The sequence below is a fragment of the Pristis pectinata genome, chromosome 10, assembly GCF_009764475.1.
Source record: "Pristis pectinata isolate sPriPec2 chromosome 10, sPriPec2.1.pri, whole genome shotgun sequence".
In the NCBI taxonomy this organism is placed as follows: Eukaryota; Metazoa; Chordata; class Chondrichthyes; order Rhinopristiformes; family Pristidae; genus Pristis; species Pristis pectinata.
Window position 1 is genome coordinate 100,557,158 of NC_067414.1, and position 17,344 is coordinate 100,574,501.

The 17,344-nt window shown below is 41.9% G+C and overlaps 1 protein-coding gene across 1 annotated transcript in view; it reads right to left on the minus strand.

Moving 5' to 3' along the window:
• lbr (lamin B receptor) overlaps nt 1-17,344 on the minus strand; it is a 61,783-nt gene that overhangs the window by 16,008 nt on the left and 28,431 nt on the right. Inside the window, exons 2-7 of the mRNA XM_052024953.1 lie at nt 14,933-15,100; nt 12,215-12,409; nt 11,145-11,228; nt 10,203-10,368; nt 6,602-6,798; nt 777-831 (exon numbers count right to left, since the gene is read on the minus strand). Coding sequence (XP_051880913.1) covers nt 777-831; nt 6,602-6,798; nt 10,203-10,368; nt 11,145-11,228; nt 12,215-12,409; nt 14,933-15,097 — 862 coding nt within the window. The 5' untranslated portion in view covers nt 15,098-15,100. The remainder of the gene's footprint in view (nt 1-776; nt 832-6,601; nt 6,799-10,202; nt 10,369-11,144; nt 11,229-12,214; nt 12,410-14,932; nt 15,101-17,344) is intronic.

Here is a 17,344-nt window from a genome sequence, read left to right on the forward strand (position 1 = left end):
GTTGCCCACTGGTTGGTGTGGACGAGTTAGGCTGAATGGCCCGTTTCCATGCTCTAGACATCAAATAAGAATAAATCCATTGGACCAAAAGCTAAGCCCACACATAATGAACCACAGCACAAGATGAAAATTTAAGGGGAAAATGGCGAGGAATGATGGAAAACTGAATGGCTGGAAAGAAACACATCTGTCACAGCTCAGCACAACCAGTAAACTAAAATCATCAGCCCTGTTAGCTCCGAAGTTTCCAGTTCAGTTTCAGCACAGCAGACCATTAGGCACACTGTGCCCATGCTCAATTCATATCAGATCATTCTAACATAATATCATAAACCTGCCCTTTTCGATCATCTTTAACATCTTTGTTCAAGTAAACTATACCAGCCTCAGCACCTATGAATTCAAATTTCAGTAATCCTTTGGCTGAAAACGTTTCTTCTAACCCTCCTTTAAGCTTCTGGTTTGATCCTTGCCCTACGACTTCAAAACCTCGAAGTGTGCGCAAAATAAAACACAAGAATTCTCAATGTTTCCAATCACCCAAGTGCATTGTCCGTCCTCCATCCCCAGAGGGTGGCATTTACTATTATAGTATGTAGTCAAATCGTATTGCTTTTGAACCAAACACTGCTCTTCACATTCATTCTCTAACGAGAGAGGAAGAAATAAATTTGGAGATAAAAACCACTAAGACCAATGTTTACAGATGGAAGAGATTTTGATATATGAAGTCATTTTCCTGTTCTTAATATCTTTATCAATTGTTATGTACATACCATTGATTCTGTATTTAAGTGTCTTTCCATTTGCTAGTGGTACTCCTTCAATAACCTGTGTTTGACAGAAATAATTAGAGAAATCAAAGGGTGATTGGAGCAAATGAAAGAGTGAGGAACCAGGTTTTAAATAACAAAACTGCAAGAAAATTGACAGTCACAATGAGAACCAACTTTCCCGAGTTAGATCACAAAAGGTGGTTGACCACAGGGCTAAATGGACAATTCAGTATTGAAACCACAAGAGTTAAGCTACTGCAACCAGCCTTCGCCCAGCTGAGGTAGTTGCCCAATTGCATTTACCCACAAAGATTGCTCCTTATTAAGGAAAAACACATCAGTAATTTTTTTTAAACAATTCAGGACCAGGAAATTAAATGTTCTTCCATCTTTGATTATCACTGTCAGCACCAATCACTGCCAAGTCAGGAATAATGCAGTAGATCAAGTAGTAAGCTGTCCCTATGCTGCCCATAAATAACATACCTTTTTCCAGATATAGATGAGTCTTGTCCTATTTTTCACAACTTTCCTCAAATACCAAATCTGATTGTTGACCAAATTCAGGAACATAGCAGTATTGTAATGTGATTTTAGGGCCATGAGGAATTAGCTAGAGGCTGCCCAAGCTGCTTTAACATCGGTTATTGGCAGACTTGCAGGACAGGACAGTGTGTGCCACCCTGGCCACTAAAGCAGTTTTCTGTACTAGGCCAATATAGTGACCAAACTATCCCGAGAGCATGTCCAAATGCTTGGTGTAGTCAAAAGAGGAAGATTTCTTTAAAATGGAAGTTTCCTAGATAGCAAAAGGCCTTCAAAGTACAGAGATACAATCTAAAGAACTGACATGGTTCAGTGATTTAATAGCTTCATGCCTCTACCATAACCACACTTTGTCATTATCACATGGCATGGAAACAGACCCTTCAACCTAACTAATCCATGCTGACCAAGGTGCCTACCTGATCTAGTCCCAGTTGCCTGCATTTGACCCATATCCCTCTTAACCTTTCCTATCTATGTACCTATCCAAATATTCTTTAAACATTGCAATTGTACCTGCCTCTACCACTTCCTCTGGCAGCTTGTTCCATACACCCACCACGCTGTGTGTGGAAAAATTTACCCAACGGGTCAAGATAGATTCCCTTAACTCACAGGGCAGTCTAGATAATTTTGGCAGATGTCTTCCCCAAGGATATTGTAGAGTCATGTGTGTTTGTAACAATTGCATTCCCACTGGCACTGTTGAGATGAAGAGTCTTCAATCTAAATATTAACTCTTTCTATTTGCCTGACCCGCTGAGTGTTTCCAGTACTTTGTTTCATCACCACCATTAAGGAAATATTTATTTTTGTGTATTCCCACATTTTTTATTCCAGATTTGCTGCTTCACTGATTTTACATTCCCCAGTAACTGTGGTGAGATTTGAACTCATGATCATTGGCCAAGGCTTGCGAATTACTGGTGCAGTGACCTACCACCACTACCACTGAGAAAAGTATTAACATCACAAAGATAGCACCATCTCATTGTTCCACCAGCAAGGTTATAAATAATTCCATCATGGACAAGTACATGTCTCTTCACCACAGCTGGATCAAGCTTTGGAATTCCTTATGCCATAGTCATTCTAGCATTATCACTGGAATAATACATTGTAGTAGAGTCATCGAGCACTACACCACAGAAACAGGCCCTTCGGCCCATTCAATCCATGCCGACCTGATCCTCTGCCTTGTCCCATCTACCTGCACCGGACCATATCCCTCCAAACCCCACCCATCCATGCACCTATCCAAACCTTTCTTAATTGTTACAATTGAACCTGCACCTACCACCTCTGCTGACAGCTCATTCCACACTCGCACCACCCTCTTAGTGAAGAGGTTCCCCCTCAGGTTCCCTTTATATATTTCACCTTTCACCCTAAACCTATGTCCTCTAGTTCTAGTCTCACCCAACCTGAGGGGAAAAAGCCTGCATGCATTCACCCGATCTATACCCCTCATCATTTTATATACTTCTATAAGATCTCCCTTCATTCTCCTGCACTCCAGGGAATAAAGTCCTAACCTATTCAACCTGTCCCTATAACTCAGGTCCTCAAATCCCAGCAACATCCATGTAAATTTTCTCTGCACTCTTTCAAGCTTATTGACATCTTTCCTGTAGGTAGGTGACCAGAATTGCACACAATACTCTAAATTCACCCTCACCGACATCTTGTACAACTTCAACATAACATCCCAACTCCTGTACTCAATGCCCTGATTTATGAAGGCCAATGTGCCAAAAACTCTCTTTACGACTCTATCTACCTGTGACACCACTTTCAGGGAACTATGGATCTGTATTCCCAGGTCCCTTTGTTCTACCGCACACCTCAGAGCCCTACCATTCACCGTGCAAGTCTTATCCTGGTTTGTCCTCCCAAAGTGCAACACCTCACACTTGTCTGCATTAAATTCCATCTGCCATTTTTCAGCCCAATTTCCTAGCTGGTCAAGATTATGCTACAAGCTTTGATAGCCTTCCTCACTGCCCACTACGCCCCCAATCTTGGTGTCATCCGCAGATTTGCCGATCCAGTTTACCACATTATCATCCAAATCATTAATATAGATGATAAACAACAACGGACCCAGCACCAATCCCTGCAGCACATCACTAGTCACAACCTTCAGTTAGAGAGATAACCATCTACTACCACTCTCTGGCTTCTCCCGCTAAGCCAATGTTGAATCAAGTAATTCAAGAAGGCAGCTTGGAACTTTTCTTTTTAAAGACTAATCCGAGTGTTTAGATGTGCTCTCAGGATAGCTTGGTCAAGTACAGGAGGCTTAGAGGACTGTGTGGCAAACTTAAGGAAGTGTCCTGTCCTGTGATCTTTTGGATCAGGGTTCTTCGTGAAGTTCAACCATCTTCCATAAAATGGACATTGATGACATGGATCTGAAGTTGGCCAAGTAACAGGCAACAGGGGGTTGTGGTAGGTTGTTGTTTTTCTGAACTAGCAAAGGGTGAATAGGGGTTTTCCAGCTATCAGTGTTTGACCCATTGCTCTTATTTGATCTACATTAATGACCTAGACTTGTGAGTGTGGGCCACAATTTACAGATAACAAAACTTGGCAGTACCGTTAACTGAAGAGGATGGTGATAAATTTCAACAGGTTATAAATCGGCTGGTGGAACAGACAGATGAAGGTGTGGAGAAACACATGAAGCATTTCTGTTGGAAGGATGAAGGCAGGCAAGATAGTGTAAAGCATACAGTTCTAAAAAACAAGGAGAGGGAGAGGCTGGAGCAGAGGGACCTGGGAGTCTGAGTGCACTAGTCATTGAAAGTGATGTGGCAAGGTGAGAAAGCAGAATTCACAATTCTGGGCTTTATCAATAAAGGCTGAGAGTAAAAAAAGCAGGGAAGTCACCCAGTTATAAGAAAATACTGGTCCACCTTGAGCTGGAAAGTTGTGTTCGATTCTTGTTGCCTCATTATAGGAAGGGCATGGAGGCACCAGAGAGGGTCCAGAAAAGTTTCACAACAATGCTTCCTTGGATGAGGGGCTGCAATTACAAGGATGGCTTGGAGGGGCTGGGACTGTTTCTTCTGAAAAGACCAAGGGATGATAGAAGTATATAAAATGATGAGCAGTCTGTGCATTGGGTAGAGGCACTGAGGACTAGAAGTCACAGGTATGAAACAAAGGGGTAGAGAATTAATAGTGACTTTTTTTTCTTTTTACACTGTGATTGGAGGGCACTCCCTGCAAATGTGGAGGAGGCAAGTTCCATTGTGACCTTTAAGAGGGAATTAGATAAACGTATGGCGAGAAAAAATATTTGCAAGGCTATGGAGAAGAGTCCGGGGTAGAACTAGTGAGTGGATGTGGAGAAGGGGACTGGGATAGAACTAGAGATTTGCTTTGGTAGAGAGCTGGCATGGACATGATGAACCGAATGACTGCTGTCTGTGCTATAGTCATGCCATGATCCTACAAAATCCTACAGGTCTGCAGAATAGAACTTCTTGGCACAAGCAGAAGTTGGCAACATATGTGCCCTTGTGAACTTACAAAAATTCTCTCAAGTTTACCAAATATCACATTTATTGTATCTAATTATGGAGAGAACTTCTCTGGTGATAAAAATAACCATTTTTATGTATTTATGGGTTCTTAAAATACTGGCCTTATATTGGGTTACAATGCCTTTTGGGCCAGGAAGCAACTACAAAGCAAGAAAAATGATGTAGTTTCATTTTAGGAAAGGAGGTGAACTCTTGACCTCACAATCTACCTCGTCATGGCCCTTGTACCTTATTGTCTGCCTACACTGCACTGCACTTGCTCTGTAACTGTAACACTTTATTCTGCATCCTATTATTGCTTTTCCCTTGTACTACCTCAATGTACTGATGCTTTGAAATGAATGTGTATGGATGCTAAGTTTTTCACTGTACCCAAGTACATGCGACAATAATAAACCAATTCCAAATATTAAACCCAAAAGAGGTTTCCTCTTCTATTGGGTAACCTGATGAAAGATGGAGGAGTGGTTTATTAACAGTTTTTCAATGGTTCAGTTATACACAGATGAACATAACATTTCAGACTGTGGCAACTAGGACTTCAATTTCTGCTACCATTCTCACACTGGGCAGCAAAGTCTCTCTTCTCTCCTCTCCTACCGGGTAGGAGATACAGGAGCCTGAGGGCACATACCACCAGACTTAAGGACAGCTTCTATCCCACTGTGATAAGACTATTGAATGGTTCCCTTATACAATGAGATGGGCTATGACCTCACGATCTACCTTGTTGTGACCTTGCACCTTATTGCACTGCACTTTCTCTGTAGCTGTGACACTTTACTCTGTACTGTTATTGTTTTTACCTGTACTACATCAATGCACTCTGTACTAACTCAATGTAACTGCACTGTGTAATGAATTGACCTGTACAATCAGTTTGTAAGACAAACTTTCCACTGCACCTCGGTACAAGTGACAATAATAAACCAATACCAATACCACAGTGGCACAGCTGGTAGAGCTGCTGCATCACAGCTAAAGTGACCCAGGTTCAATCCTGATCTTGGTCCTGTCTATATGGAGTTTGCAGGTCTACCATTTCTTCAGGTGCTCCAGTTTCCTACCACATGCTAGTGTGGCAAGTTAACTGCTGTATATTGTCACTAGTGTTACAGATGAGTGGGAGAATTTGGGAGGGGGAGTTGATGGGAATGTGTGGAGAATAAAGTGGGTTAGAGTAAAATTAGTGTAAAATAAAATGGATGCTTGATGGTCAGCGTGAACTCAACTGGCTGAAGGGCCTGTTTCTGTGCCTTATCTCTATGACTATGTCACTTGGACTGTTACAATATGATACAGAAGTGGATTACTGATGCTCAACATGCAATGCTTCTGCTAATTGTCAGTGTGTATTTTGTAACAAAGACCACTTCTCCAGTGGTCTATTAGGGAGATTCAGATAAAACTTTTGCAGAGACCTAGTAGTCGGGTCACCCAGAACGAGTGCCAAGAAACAAATTTAAAGATAAGCCCTTGCTAAGCAGCAAGTAGGTTTGCCCTGAGGAGTTCACAGAACTTCCTCAGAAGGAGGGAAGTTCTATCTCAGCAAAAGAAATAGCTGTCTAAAAGTAGACAAGTTGGGTAGGAAGTTCCATCCACAGTAATTGACATGAATACAGAACAAAACAGCTTAAAAGGAAAGAAAAACATTCAAACTTGTTTACATTCCAGAATGTTGCATCTTTTCCCAATTATTTATAGAAAACCAAGGCAAACCTGAATTACCTTTCCAATCGGCAACAAGTAAAGTAGTGCCTGAAAAAGGAACCACAGAACAAAGATGCCAAGGGCAGTACCATTCCATAGGGTCTGGAGAGGTGGAATTCGAGGTGGAAAGCTCAGAATACTGGGATCATCTTGTGCACACATCAACAGCAGGAGAATGAGAACAACTGGCAACAACAATATCATGAAGGCAGCCCCTAAAATTAAAAGACAAGTTATTTTGCAGATTTTATTGTAGAATTCAGCAAAACTGTCTAAAGTAGAATTATTCACTATTCTATCTGAAGAAGCATGTTCAACAAGAGAAACCAGATGCTAGAGAAGGAAAATGGTATACTATCTACAGTTCTGCATTAACTAGGCTGATGATGATAGAGCACTGTAGTCCTTTAGCTTCCTTTGGTAAAAAGTAAGGAGAGTACAGGAGCTACAATGAGTCACAACTCATTCAATCCTTGTGCGAGGCATGTGCTGTGTTATGAACCAGCAACAAAAGAAACACACCAAGTCATGTATAAGTGTTAAAAACTACTTTATTAATAATTACTTATGATAATAAGAAAAATAAAAGTAAGAATGTTAGATTGTTAGAAGTAAAAATGTTAGATCTTAAACATTAAACCCAAAAACTAAACTCATAGTGTGTGTGTGTGTGCGCGAGAGAGAGAGCGAGAGCGAGAGCGAGAGAAACTCCCAATCCAGGAATAGTTTTCAAAGTTCAGTTCAGCAAGCCGTAAGGTGAAACATGAGCAAAGGCTTCTTCAACAACCACCATTGACCGAAGACAAAATGTGGAGAGAAAATAGAGAGTAATTACAAAATCCAAGTGTTTCACTTTGGAACCCAAACAACACCTCAGTGTTTGCTCAGCAGTGATCACTCCACCACATCTGCCTCACCCCGAAAGGCACTCAAATCATGGCCGTCCACACAAATATCTGTTTCCTTCTACAGGTCAACAACAAAGTGAACTCCACTGCTTTGTTCCGAAGTATCTGCCGCCCCGAAAGGCATCCGAGATGTGGGCGTCCACACAAATACCTGTTTCCCTCTACAGGGTAACGACAAAGTGGACTCCACCAGATTACTCCAAAAATCCATACGTGGATTGTAGTGACAGACACAGTTACTGTTTTTCATCCATCGATAGAGACTAGCAGGCTGGTGTCTCTCTCTCCCTCTCTCCTCTGACTGACTGACTGCTTCAAAAACATCATTACGTCCTTTATCTTCTGTTGTCATAACCACGCCAACACACACACCACTATGCTCTATCTTAAAGGGACATTCACCAATAGTAACCTAGTCCATGACACACCTCCCACCTAAAAAGAATTTATTTCAAAAAAAAATTTTTATCTGCACATACAGTTAGTAATGTGTTAATAATTATCATTCTACACAATTACAGAATATCAGATTAGTAAAGATACATGTTTCTCATTTAACATCAGGAAAGTCATGGCTGATTGCCTTCCATGTGACTGTGACATATGCTTTAACCTTCAAATTTTCAGACACTTTAATGTCAACAGAATTGGCCACAGCTGTTCTTATCACAAAACAAAATGTTCCAATTTGGCAGGCTTTCTGCAGGTTTTTAAATTTCTGAACAGAGTCCAGCAAATTAACCCATCGTTCTCCTGGCAATTTTAAAGTTACTTTTTCTCAATGTCCAGACACAAATCCAACATCTAAGGTTTCCTGCACCAACTGTCTCATTGCAAACAAAAGCAAATGATCTCCTTCATCCCAAACCTCTGGCAATGGTTTAACACAGTCCACAACTACCTTCGAAAAGCGTTCACCAAAAACAGGAATAGGCTTCAAAGGTACCACAAGGGAACTTTGATTCGGTTTTCCTACCATCTCATCACTTGAAAGTGCTTTTTCTCCCAATTCAGTACTCTCAGGGTCTTTAGTCTGCTTCACTATAAATTCATTCTTGGACAAAAACAAATCCTTATATTCAGGCCCAATACAAGGACTTTGATCCTCCAGTCAAGACAGAAACGTCTCAGACAAGTCATCATAATTTCCCTCCTGTTTAAGCCTGTCACAGGGAACAACTTCAGGCTGCACAGGACTATTGGCCTTGGCTAATTCTTTAGCTCTAGCTCTAACAAAACTCCTTCACTTCATTTCTAACTCATGCTCTCTCTGTTTATCCTTTTCCTCAAACTCTATCTTCTTCATTTCTAACTCAGCCTCTATCTTCTTTTGTTCCAGGTCTAGTTTCCTTTGTTCTGCCTCAGCCTCAAACTTCAACCGAGTTTGTTCTAACTCTAGTTTCCTTTGTTCTCGTTCAGCGTCTATCTTTGCCAGCTGTACCTGTGCCTCAGAAATGGCTGGTTCACCCCCAGGAAACTGTTTTAACAGCTCCTCCTCAAACACCTTCTTCTCCACATAATGGCCAGCTATCGGTCTCTGAATATCTGCCTTTCTCATAAATCGCATTACTGCCTCAAGATGTAGCTCTGCAGCAATTTTCACCAAATCAGGCTTCCTCATCCCCTGCTATCCTCCAGGAGTTGTTTTTTTCAAAAACATATCCATTGTTGCTGGTTTCCACACACACAAACCAATTTAAAAGAATTTTATCAGACCGACCACAATCAGTCGACCACTAAGACCCCAATTTGTTCAAACTCAGACCTCTAGTACCAGTCTTGAGTTCGATTTCAGACCATCCTCGTCAATCTTGGGATTGATCCCGGGCGAGCTCCCAATTTTGTTACGAACCAGCAACAAAAGAAACACACTGAGTCATGTATAAGTGTTTAAAAACTACTTTATTAATAACTACTTATGATAATAAGAAAATTAGAAGTAAAAATGTTAGATTGTTAGAAGTAAAAATGTTAGATCTTAAACATTAACCCCAAAAACTAAACTCGTAGTGTGTGTGTGGCAAACTCCCAAATTCCAAGTCCAGGAATAGTTTTCAAAGTTCAGTTCAGCAAGCCGTAAGGTGAAACGTGAGCAAAGGCTTCTTCAACAACCACCGTTGACTGAAGACAAAACGTAGAGAGAAAATACAGAGTAATTACGAAATCCAACTGTTCCTCTTTGGAACCCAAACGACACCTCAGTGTTTACTCAGCAGTAATCACTCCACCACATCTTCCTCACCCAAAAGGCACTCGAATCGTGGCCATCCACAGAAATACCTGTTTCCTTCTACAGGTCAACAACAAAGTGAACTCCACTGCTTTGTTCCGAAGTATCTGCCACTCCAAAAGGCATCGAGATGTGGCCGTCCACACAAATACCTGTTTCCCTCTACAGGTGAGCGACAAAGTGGACTCCACCGGATTACTCCAAAAATCCATACATGGATTGTAGTGACAGACACAGTTACTGTTTTTCATCCATCGATAGAAACTAGCAGGCTGGTGTCTCTCTCTCTCTCCTCCGAATGACTGCTTCGGAAACGTCATTACGTCCTTTATCTTCTGTTGTCATAACCACGCCACACACACCACTATGCTCTATCTTAAAGGGACATTCACCAACAGTAACCTAGTCCGTAACAGCTGCAATCCCAACGTTTGAGGGATGGAGTAAATAATCAAGGTCAAAAACATACTCTGGATCTTACCAACTCGTGCTCCGAATCCCTGCTCTTGGATCTGCACCGCTTGCTTCTTAGCATACAGATGGCCATCTTTTGCCTCCAGGTCTACAAGTTTTGCCTCTTCCCTCCTGGCTTGTAGACTGTAAGGCAGGCCCAACTGATCTGTTAAAATTTCCTTGCGTGTCTTGTGCTGCAGGTTAAGAGGGATGGAAAAAGGCAGAAAATTACTGCTGAAATTTAGGATTCAGTACTGGCTAGTGAATTGTGCAGCAGTTACATTACTGAACTAATAATACAGAAGCCTCGATTAACAATCCAGAGTTCAAATCCCACCATGGCAACTATGAAGTTTAAAATTCAGTCAATAATTTGAAATTTTTTAAAAAGTTGCAACAGCTAGTAATGGTTACCACAAAAATCTACTAGATTGTTGTTAAAATTCAACTGGTTCACCAGTAATTTTCAGGGGAGGTATTCCGTCCCTCTCCAGCTCTTTGTCCCTGGCCTCATGCCCCAGTTTGCCCATTCCCTCCAACATTAGGCATTCCTCTCCTGCTAACCCCACTCCTTCTACTACTAAGCCATTTGCTCCACCTTCTTGAGTGATTCTCAACCCACTCAGTCAATAGACATCAGCTCCTCCTACCTCCAAGCCCTCCACCCCTCTGCCCTTAGGTCTCCACTCCCTTTCTCTCAAACAACCTCACCCCTATAGGCCTTTGATCTCTCCTCTACCTCTCCACCACCCTACATCAGTCCCACTCTTCCTTCCAGCTTCTCCTCTCCCTACCACTCCCAGCCCTTTATTCCCTCTACAATTGGAAAAATTGCATCAAGGAAGGAGTGCAATAAAAGCAAATGCAATGAGAATGTAGAAACTACTCTTTAATAGATCTCTCAGAATAACTTTCATTACTGAAACCAACAGTAGCGTTGTTCAATACACTGCAGATGGGCTTTTCCTACCTCAACGAGTCTGTAGACCTTGTTCTTCTCCTCCGTGTAGTCTGTCACATAAGTAGTTTTGTTGTTGGTACTGTTTTCCTGGACCTTCCCATTCAAAAGGCATCAATGAAAGACTTAGAACTTAAGCATCATCATAATATTTCTCAAAAAAAAAGCTTTGATAAATGTGTGATCACTGTACCAGAACTAGAGCAACGATTCTCACAGCTAACTGCATTGAAGTCCAACTCAGTTGAGGTCTAATTAATCCTACTCTTTTACCAGGACTTTGATCTTCTGGACATTTCTACACAAAGTTAACATATGCGCTGACAGAAGATTCCTTCTTCTGCCTTGCCCCTTTCGTATCCCTGTGTGCATCACACCCTAGCAAAGAGGAAATCAGACAAGCTTTTGTCAAGGCTGTTAAACCTGACAAAATAATCATGAGCCCACAGTCCTTGGACTGGAAGGGATCTAAGCAGATATGGCAAAAGTTGCATTGAGGTAAAAGATCAGTCATAACCTACTGAATAGCAGAGCAGGAACAAAGGGCAAACAGCCCATCAATGTCCTCAGTCTTATCACAATTTTCCATGTGATCTGACCACTACCTCATTTGCCTGACCCACCTCCCGCCCATCCTCATTTCCATTCTCCCCACTCTAGGATCCTCGCCCCCAACCAGTCCTCTGCTACTCTCCCCAACTTATGCAGGGGACTGTGGATGACAGACCATCCCACACACAGTATTGGGCATCAGGTAATAGAATAGCAGAGCCCCTCCTTCAGCAGGCCAAAAGAAACTTGACCTGTGATATCCATTAGTGAGAGTTCTCCTGCTTAAGAGCAACATGTGTCAAACGAAACTACCAAGCAGTCACCATACTTCCAGCCAGCTCTTTGACTAGCAAAAGCTGCAAACATGCTTGTGTGTGGATAAAGGCAATTGAGCTGACTGTTCTCCCACTCCCATTTCCTCCACACATTAACTTTCAACGAACTTCAGTACTTGCAGATTCAACTCATTCCCAGGTATACAGACAGACGGTGAAGTCTACCCAGCTTTTAATTGAATTAATGTCACATACCTGATGGACAGGTTTCAGTTTACTAATATCTTCCTTTTGCACTTCCTCCTTCTCCACTGGTTTCCTAGGCTCCCTGCCCCGGGAGTTTGAGTGCTTGGGAGTCTGTGTCCTAGCAGGAGAACGCGATCGAGATCGACTGCGCTGTCGGGAACCCGACCTCGAACTGCTTTTCTTTGTTTTAAAGAAATTTAAGGACTAAAAGTAAAATAAAATAGGATGTATGAATTTCTAGCACTGACATATTAACTTCCATTTTACATACAATTTGAAGGATTTTCATTTTATTTCCAAACCAATTCTAATATTACCCACACTTTGCTTATACAAAATATCATAAAGCTAGTTTAGGATGACCATGCTTCAACTATGCACCAGATCAAGCAAGAATAACCTCATGTATCACTGCCCACTACTCAAATATCAAATATTCCCACAATCAGTGGAACTGAGAAGCACATTGCTGTAGTTGATGACATAAATGTTTGCCTCCAACACCATTAAGAAAGTTTTTTTTAATGGAGCTCTTTTCTTAAAAACTTAGCAGGGGAATAAGGTAATTGTATAACTGAATTCTACATCTTCAATGGTATACATTTTCCCTCTCCTCCAACTCTGTTGGATAGAATCATGGAATTATACAGCATAGAGACAGGCCATTCGATCCACCAAGTTCACGCCGACCAGTAAGTGGCCATCCATATTAATCAGAGCTTCCAGCATTTGGCCCATAGCCTTCTATGCCTAAGTGATTGATTGTGCTCATCTAGACACTCCTTAAACTGTATTAGCGATTCACCTCTTCAAAAATTCAAATAAATTCACGAGACATGACCTCCCACAAGACATGACCTCCCATGAGCCAAACCATGCTGACTATTCCTAATCAGTCCTTGCTCTTCCAAATGCAAACAAATTCTTTCCTTCAGAATCCCTTCCAGTAACTTTCACACCACTGATGCAAGGCTCACTGGCCTGTTGTTCCCTGGCTTGTCCTCGTACCCACTTAAAGGCAAAACATTAGCAATCCTCCAGTCTTCTGTTACCGTACCTATGACTAACGAAGATAAAAAAATTCTCTGCCAGGATTACAACAATTTTCTCCCATGCTTCCCACAATGTCCCAGGATACATCCAGTCAGGCCCCAGGGATTTATCCACCTCTATGTGCTTCAAGACCGCCAATAACTCCTTCTTTGCAATGTCAATATGCTTCAGGATATCACTGTCCTCTTCCCTGAGCTCACCAACTTCCATGTCCTTCTCCACAGTAAATGCAAATGAGAAGTATTCATTTAAGACCTTGCCCATCTATTCGGCACATCCCAGTTGACCCTCACCAATTTTTATAGATGCACCATTGAAAGCAGCCTATCTGGATGCATCACGGCTTGGTATGGCAATTGCACTGCCCAAGACTCCAAGAAACTTTAGAGAGTTGTGGACACAGCTCAGTCCATCACAAAAATAGCCTCCCCTCCATTAACTCTGTCTACACCTCGCTGCCTCAGAAAAGCAGCCAGCATAATCAATAACCCCTCCTACCACAGACATTCTCTCTTCTCCTCCCTTCCATTGGGCAGAAGATATAAAAGTTTGAAAACACACACCACCAGGCTCAAGGACAGCTTCTATCCCACTGTTACAAGACTCTTGAACAGACCTCTTGTACGTTAAAGATGAACTCTTGACCTCACAATCTACCTTGTCACGATGGCCCATGTACCTTGTTTAGCTGCACTGCACCTTCTCTGTAACTGTAACACTATATTCTACATTCTGTTACTGCTTTTCCTTTGTACTACCTCAAAGTATTTGTGTTTTGAAGTGATCTGTATGGATGGCTTGCAAAACTAAGTTGTTCCACTGTATCACGGTACATGTGACAATAAAAAAACCAATACCATGACTCCACACATAGATTACCACACTGATCCTTAAGGGGATCCAGTCTCTCTGCTCTTATGTAAGAAATCAGTTTTCCTGCAAATTTCTTTTTTTACCTCAATGAACCAAAGGGTAAATGAGAAACTATGCTTGGTCCACAACAGCCATCTCGAGTTCCACTGCATGCCAGTTCAACTCCCCTTTCCACACCCACCCTGACCTGTCTGTCCTCCACTGATACAGCGAGACCAAATGTAAACCAGGACAACACCTCACATTCTGCTTGGGTAGCCTACAACCCAAATGGTATGAACATTGAATATTCCAATTTCAAGTAACCTACACCCTGTGCTCCTTTCCCACTCTCACCATTCCAGTCAGGTTCTCTCCCTTCTGTTCGTTTCCACTCCCCACATTACCAAGACTCATTTAGCTTCCGCCACCTGATTCCATCTGCCCATCCACCAGGGTTTCTTCTCCCTTGGTTCATCTTTCCTATCCCATCTCCCTCCTCCACCTGGTTCCACTATTACCTACCAGCCTGTCTTACCCCTCCCTCTCACTTCTATATACCGACTATCTTCCCTCTATACTCCCAGTCCTGATGCAGAGCCTCCCTGGAACATTGATCATCCCTTTGCCTCCACGGATGCTGTTTGACCCGCTGATTCTTCCAGCAGTTTTTTTTTACTTCAGATTCCAGCATGTACAGCTTCTTGGGTCTCCAAGATTTGAGGAGAATAGGGAAATATTATTCATACATGTACTAAAGCACTGAAAGTAGATTAATAAATCATTATTTTCAATCTTAAAATCTTCAGTCACCAGCCTTACCTTAATATCACTTTCTTTAAGATTCAGTTCAGTCCCATCCTTGTACTTTACTGTATACAACTGGGTGTTCTTGTTGTAACCCGTCACTTGCACCTCGTAGTATAGGTGACTACCTGGCCAACGGCCCATTACCATTTCACCATCTGAGAACGTTTTGGCTGGCATTTTCTGCACAAAAAACATATTTGATCATCTGTGGTGGTTAGAACAGAAGAACTGAAAAACAAAGCTTTTTTGTCAATGATTGCAATCACTTCTTCCTTTAATCTCAATAGAAGCATGAGTCACAAATGAATAAAGATAACATAGTGATGCAGTAGATGTCATTTATCTAGAACGGCAAAAGACCTTTGATGACGAACTAATGAATAAGGTCATTAAATCTGGAGTCAGGGATACACAGTAAAATGGATTGCTCACTGACTCCACGACAGAAGTCAGAGTGTAGGAATAAAGAGTGGCTATTCATGGTGGAAGGTGGTAATTAGTGGTGTTCCACATGGATCAGTTAGTCAGAATCATACAGCATGGAAATAGAACCTTCAGCCCAACTGGTCCATGCTGACCAAGATTCCCATCTAAGCAAGTCCCATTTCCCCACCTTTGGTCCATATCCCTTTAAACCTTCCCTATCCATTTACCTGTCCAAGTACCTTTTAAATGTTGTTAATGTAACTGCCTCAACCACTTTGGCATCTCATTCCATATACTGACCACCCTCTGGGAGAAAAAGATCTCCCTCAGGTTCCTATTAAATCTTTCTCCCCTCATCCAAAACCTGCGTCCTCTAGTTCTCGATTCTCCAACCCTGAGAAAGACAGTGTGCATTCATCCTTTCTATGCCCCTCATGACTTTTTACACCTCTACAAGATCACCCCTCATTCTCTTACACTCCATTGAAAAAAGTCCCAATGTGCTCAACCTCTCTTCATAACTCAGTCCCCTGAGTACCGGCAACATCCTTGCAAGTCTCCTCTGCACTCTCTCCAGGTTAATAGCATCGTCCCTACAGCATCACGACCAAAACTGAACACAATATTCCAAATGCAGCCTCGCAAAGTCTTGTATAACTGCAACACAACATCCTAACTTCTATACTCAATGCCAGCGTGCCAAAAGCCTTCTTCACCACCATATTTACCTGCGATAATTTACATTAATAATTTAGACTCTGGAATCAAAAACACAATTTCTGAATTTCCTGATATCATTCCTTTTTGGGAGAAAATGCGGGAAAGGATGGTATTGAAATCAGAACATTTACAACACAGGAGGGCATTCAGCTCATCGTGCCTGTGCTGATCGAAAAGAGCTACCCAACTTAGTCTTTTCTTCCAGCACTGGCTTCATAGCCCTGCAGGTCACACTTCAAGTACACATCCAGTAACTGTTAAACACGATGAGGGTTTCTGCCTGTATTACATTTTAAGGTAGTGAATTTTTATTTTACCTCGACCATTCTTTGAATGAAAGTATTTTTCCTCATCGCTCCTTTAACCATTTACTTAAAATCTATAACCCCTGGCTGTTCACTCGTTTATTCCATTAGAGTGAATGGAGCCTCAATTAAGTCTCCCCTGTCTCGTGCTGCAAAGGAAACAAGCCTAGCTTAACCAATTTTTCCCTCAATGCTACAATTTTCTAGTCCTGACAATACATCTACCAATTACCTGAAACAGCGACCAGACTTGTATGCTGTACTCAAGCTTTGGCCTAGCTATTGCTGTTACTGCTCCTATATTTTGTGTGTCAGTTAACAAAGAAAAAGGTACCTACCACATGTGTTTTTAATCACCTTACTGATCTGTGCTGATACTTTTAAGGACCTATGGTCATACACTCCAAGGTCCTCTTTTCCTCCACACCATTCAGAATCCTCCCGCTGTATATTCCCTGAAGTATTACCTCACCAACTCCTTTTGCCATTTTTCTTTCCAACTGACTAAAACATCAATAATTTCCTGCAATCTAAAGCTTCCCTCCTCACTCTCAAGCACACAGCCAAGAACAAGAATTAACAGAGATCCAAGAGTGCAAATTCATCATGATACAACAGAGAGGATCTCTACAGCATCAGCTGAAGGCAACAGATTCAAAGTACGGAGAAAGGCCATCACTGGTGACAACATCCAGCCAACTGCATTGAGCAATATCATAATACTTTATAAACAAACAGTAATTGCAATGATGGGATAGCAAAAATATGCTTGCTACTTCACATTTCTCTTACAACCATAATATCTATTTACTAGCTGGCAAGGTTCTACAAAGTGGGTGGCACAATGACCCCAGGTGCCGTCAGTGTGTAGTTTACACATTCTCCTCGTCACAAGAGTGGTTCCCTCTGATACTCCAGTTTTCTTCAACACCCCAAAACTGCACAGGGTGTTGGTAGTGTGTAGGTGAGTGGC